Raw genomic sequence first — 6,150 nt, forward strand, 5'->3', positions numbered from 1 at the left:
ATCAGGATGTTGCGATGGATAACGTGCAGGCTTCCCACTAGGAGGGCCCGGGTTCAAATCCTGGTAACAAATATTTTTCAGTGGTATCCCGATCCCTAATTGAGGGGCTTCATTTAGCGCACTTTGAGTGAGTACGTTAAACTGCGGACCCCTTGGCACCTTTCGACAAAAGTAGGCTAATGCCCACGCCGGGTTTCTCTCCACCCTTCCTTTCCCATCTATCTATCCCTAATGACCTCAGCTGTAGGTCCTCTCCCATAAAAACTACTAATACCGCAAAACAAAAGGAAATCTACGCTAATAAACTCTAAAAATCAAGTGTAGACAGCATTTTTTTCCATACACACACACACAATTATATATATATATATATATAATATATATATATATATATATATATATATATATATATATATATATATATATATGGATGTAGTTAATGAGGAAAGGGTATAGGAACACATAAAAGACAAACACAGGTGAGGTGGGGAAGGCGGAATCGAGCAGATCACATGAGCAAAAATATTTCCTTGACCGGGACTTCAACCACGGATCCTTCGAATTGCCGGGCCGATGCTCTAACCACTTGAGGATATGTACGAGGTCTGTTCAAAAAGTATCGCGACTTTTGTGTTTTTTCAAAAATTATTTATTTATTCATGAATATCTATTTTGTCCCCTTCAAAGTAATCCCCATTAGATATTATACACTTGTGCCAACGTTTTTTCCAATCCTCGGAGCACTTCAAAAAATCATTTTTTTGTGATCTTGCTCAGCTCCTCCTTCGATGCAGTCTTTATCTTGTCTATCGTAGCGTACCGTTGTCCTTTCATGGGCCTCTTCAGTTTCGGGAATAAGGAAAAGTTACCGGGGGGAATACGGTGGCTGCGGCATCATCGGTGTGTTGTCATGGTGCAAAAGGCAACTTTTGTTCTTCCACAAATCTGGGCGTTTGCGGCGGATTGCTTCGCGCAAATTGCGCATAACTTGCAGGTAATTTTCCTTATTTACCGTTCTACCCTGTGGCAATAACTCATGATACACCACGCCCCTGCAATCGAAGAAAGCTGTAAGCAAAACTTCCACATTCGACCAAACTTTTTTGGGTCCTGGCTCGTGCTGCAGCTTCTATTGGGATGATTGGGAGTTTACACGTCATTACCATAAACCCATGATCCGTCACCAGTTATGACCCTCAGGAGCAAATTTGGGTCGTCGCGGACAGAGTTCAACGCCTCATTAGCAATGTTAATGCGTTGCTGTTTTTGATCGAAATTGAGCAATTTTGGTACGAATTTTGCGGTGACCCGTGTCATGCCCAAGTCATTGGTAAAAATCGAATGGCACGAGCCAATCGATATGTTTAGGTCCTCAGCAACTTCTTAACGGCGATTAGACGATTGGCCAATACTATTTTCTTCACTTCATCAATGTTTTCGTCTGTTGCTGACATGCTCGGGCGTCCGGCAGGCTCTTCGTCGTTCACATATTCTCTGCCCTTAAGAACATTTTGTACCACTGATACACGCCGCTTCGGTCCAAGGTAGCTTCTTCATATGCCACAGTCAACATTCGGAATGCGTCCGAGCACTTAATTTTGTTTTTCACTCAAAATTTGATACTGATTCTTTGATCCATTTTTTGGAGCAGGCAAAAATCGAAGACAAGCCAAAACACGTCCAAGCAAAACAGCTATCAACAGTCAACTGAACATTCAAAATGGCCGAATTTTTCGGCATAAGTGAGAGACACATCATATACATACATATATGTATATACATACATACATATATATATATATATATATATATATATATATATATATGTGTGTGTGTGTGTGTGTGTATGTATATATATATATATATATATATATATATATATATATATATATATGTGTGTGTGTGTGTGTGTGTGTGTGTGTGTGTGTGTATGTGTGTGTGTGTATGCAAACAAAATTAAACAAATAATACATGAACCATAGTAGCATAACAGTAGGAAACTTTTTTGGCCAAAACTTTTTCGTCGAATTTTGGACACCTTTATGAACATTATGTACCTTCCTGAGCCCTAAAATAAACCGGAAGATAGCGATTCCGCCCAGTCCACCTGCGGACAAGACTGTGATCTGATTACAGGTGAAAATATACTGGCTGCAGGGATTAGAGGGTTTCAAACACTGAAGAGGTATCTAGTTTCATTATTGGTATGCCTAAGCTAGGGGTATCAAGGCGGATACAGGAGAACCGAGTTTGGAATTCTATCCTCACCATTCGTCAAAAATAAGGCGCTGAAAGGTGACTTCCGTCTTCAACTACATTCCTATTTATACTGCTGCTATTCCAAATCCTCCAGACTTTTCTCCATATAAAACTTTACATACCTGCTATTTATCCTCTCATAACCTTTTGGCGATAGTAAAAGTACCTTTAAAAGAAAGCATTTTTTTAGTGTGGTCCATTTCTTATTTCTATTGGGTAGTAGAATGTGTGTTGATGAAAGAATCGGTTGAAACGATTCGACAGTGGAGGTTATAGACTAATCAGTGACCAGAGTTATTAACCTTAGGGTTACTTTGATCGAATAATCACAGTTCATTGAATACTAACTAAAAGCCCAACGTTGCACTTCACGGTAGGAGGACCTCTTTCTTTCGCCGTGTCACCTTAAGTTTCTCAAGAATGTCTGTTCCCAAAAAAATGCACAGCCTTTGTGATTCTGAGATTAATCAAGGGCGTCATGCGGAATCAAACCTTGACTCTCTGATCAGTAGCCTACCATTCTATGTCCAAAAACTACCTCAGTTAACGGAGTAAACTCGATGTAATCCTAGGTGCTATGAAACTGATGACCTTTTGATCGTGTATCGTTGGTATCGTTTGTAGGGCATAAATTTGGATTCGATCCACTAAACTCATGATCCTAGCCCATTGAACACCTCGGTTACCTCAAAGATTTAAAATAGTATTTTTAAATTTTGCTCAGTATTTTGAAAATACAAGGAAGGATTTAATTTTTATCTCGAATCTTTATTTCTTAGCTTTATTTTGGACTGACAGACCAAAACCAAAATGGGTTTCATCTGAGGAGCAAAATTACCCATATGATTAGAAACCCCAAGTTTGATTCTTTTCTTGCGAATTTCCAACATATCAAGCAGCCAATCTTCATAGTTGTACGTTGTGTGTGATTGAAAATACCCAAGCTCACAAATGTGGCGATATACAATACTATCAGAGATGTGGATAACCATAAAAGAACACCCATTGTTTTTTTTTAATTTTTCAATATTGCCATCATCATTTATCGGAGTTATACCTATTATCATACAGTTGAAAGTGGATGGGGCCTTTGGCATAAAAAAACATAGTTCCTTTATTCCCTGATCTATATAACACCTTTCGCAAACTTTGACTGTATCTCTTATCAGAAAATGATTGCTGTTGCTAACTCTTCATGCGTACGACGATTACTAAATTGGGGCCATAATTAAGGTCAGGAAGATATTTGCGAGAGTGGTAAAAGGCTTTTAAGAAATTGAAGCAGTTCATAGTCCTTTCAAAGTTGAGCGCAGCACTATTTCAATTATCTAACTGCAGATGGGGTTTAAAATCGATCAAAAATGTTTTGATGTGATGAACTTCTGGTTATAAGTTTAGGACAGCAAGAGAATTAGTGTTTGCCAAGGCAATTGGATTTTGAAATTGAGGCTATTACTTGTTATCGACGACTAATTGCATTGTATTCATTTATCGGATCAATTTTGTCAAGTCAGCTGATTTTTTCTATATAGTAGTTCCAAATTTCTCAGTGGACGATGAAGTGATTGTTTTTATTTGATGAAGGACAATGATTGGTTATGATCCTTCATCTGAAAGGAAATTGAAAAATACTCAACATGCCGTCGCCGGAGCTGTCAGTGGTTTATTAACCAGAGCAATCTGTCAACCCTTCGATGTGCTGAAAATTCGATTTCAGGTAGGCTGTTACGGTTTTTCTTCTGTTAAAGCCCGGGAAGAACGCCCTGTAATAGTTAATGCGGCATGGGTTTGCGCGGAATGATTCACCGTCTTAATTCCATTTAGGCATACATGAGTTATACATTAGTGTAAACTGGTTGTTGATTATAACGCATTAAGTATAAGGTGATACTTTTGTTTCAAGTGAATAATCTTACATTTAAAACATTTACTGATGGGAAAAAAATCACTTAACGCTGTCAAGTTAGTGAACGAGTAAATGCTTCGTTAGTAGGTGTCTTTAAAGAGATGATTTCTTGGTCAGCCTTTTTGCTTAAAATGTAAATAAAAAATGTAATGATCGTTGTACACTACAGTGGGAGGTGGTAACATCACGTCGCAAATCGCGTATACTTAAATTTGTATTTATTAAAGTTCTTCCCTATCTTCTCCATTTAAAAAATAATAAATATGGATCTCAGCCCAAAAAATGTTATAATCACTTCAAAATTGAGCAATGTATAAAGTTACCAATTTACTTTTCTCGGCACGTGATTCAGTGTGCATTTTGTTTAGAATTTCTCTGGTACACCGACTGTGAACATATTACTTGTCGTAAATACCAATAATTGCAGGTAATGTGTAGTGACTTATAAAAAGCACTTTCTGGATGACCCCAGTGTCTAGGGCAGAGCCAATAATTGTATATTGGGATCCAAAGACTGCACCGGTGGTTTCATCATCAATTGGGTTGATCCATTTAGCATTATGACTCAACTTTGACTTGTATCTTTTTCCTACAGTTTTTTCAGGTGACTATTTGCCACATGAAATTTTTCTTATCAACTTCTTCACAGATTTCCCATTGCTTATGTTGGAAATTCATTTATATATCAATCTACGTGTCTCCACAATACTTGATATTGTTTTACTCCTGAACATTATGAATATAATTATGAACATGTGAATTTTGTATTCTCACTTAATTCCTTTAATGGAATGGTATATTTTCCCTATTTTCCACCTTTCTAATCCTAGGAGTGGTTCATGCTGAGCAATAAATGTCAACTTAAATGCTATTTCTTTAAATCTCAAATGCCTTCAAAGTCAGCAGTTGTACTTGATGATGAAAGCCCATTAGACTACATTTCATGCCCCTCCAGACTAATACCACCCCATCCTACCTTTATCATATTTACCCATGCATAGGAAACCAATTTTTTCAACCATTAATAAGATCTGCATCACTTCCAGTGTGAAATTAGATATTATGCTTCAATGATGCGGAAAAAATGAGTTTACAGGAACCCCAAAAAAATGGAAATTTTCGGGAATTCTATTTTTCAGTTAGTTTTACATGTTATCAAAATGCCAAATTTCATACTTTTTCAAAAGATCACAGGGACATATTTCAACGGGAAGGATGGACAGACAAACTGTTAATATTAAATATTTGACGGAGATACCTGTAGACAATGATTATCATACAACCATCTGAAAGTCATGGTTTTATAAGGGAGTCATCATTGTTGCTGTTTCTCTGTCGGACATAATCTGAAATGAGCTGATTCAGGGTAAATGATTGATCAATTTATTTTAGTTGCAATGGGAGCCTTTGTCACGGAACTCGCCATCTCCAGGGCTGTACACGGGTGTTATTCAAGCTACCAAACGGATATGCCGGGATGAAGGATTGAAAGCTCTCTGGAAAGGTCATGTACCAGCACAATACCTCTCAGTTGTGTATGGTTCTGCTCAGGTAATTATTTGTCAAATGTAGAATGGGTTAACAGTTAACAGACTCACTATAGGGTAATTTATTCATAATGATTATCAATTTTTTAGAACTTCCATCTCTATATTAGTTTCTAGAGTAGTAAAGAATACAAAAATTCCAGGAAAGATCATTCATGAAGATACATGTTATTGTTGTTAATATAATTATATGCACAATAATAAGGTTCATGGTGATTGTATTTGTGTTTGAATATTTGACTTGATGTGAGTTATTATTCTTCCTTTTTATTAATTTAATTTTTTTCTTTGCAGTTTTATTCATTTCAGTTGCTCACTCATTTATGGCACAAAATGATTGTGCCTATTTTTCCTAGTCCTTGGGTCAATGAGCGCAGTCCTGTGACACATTTTTCATGTGGTTCCTTGTCTGGGGCCATTGCCACCTTAGTGTCATTC

The 6,150-nt window shown here is 37.2% G+C and overlaps 1 protein-coding gene across 1 annotated transcript; it reads left to right on the forward strand.

Moving 5' to 3' along the window:
• Positions 1-3,644: 3,644 nt before the first annotated feature.
• LOC139686955 (mitochondrial thiamine pyrophosphate carrier-like) lies at positions 3,645-6,143 on the forward strand (the record flags this gene model as incomplete). The annotated part of the gene is made up of 3 exons (XM_071583992.1): positions 3,645-3,976; positions 5,558-5,716; positions 6,007-6,143. Coding segments are annotated over exons 1-3 (425 nt in total), but the record flags the coding sequence as incomplete, so codon positions are not given.
• Positions 6,144-6,150: the final 7 nt, after the last annotated feature.

This window comes from Hetaerina americana, unplaced genomic scaffold (genome assembly GCF_022747635.1).
Source record: "Hetaerina americana unplaced genomic scaffold, ioHetAmer1.1.p SCAF_1551, whole genome shotgun sequence".
Lineage (NCBI taxonomy): Eukaryota > Metazoa > Arthropoda > Insecta > Odonata > Calopterygidae > Hetaerina > Hetaerina americana.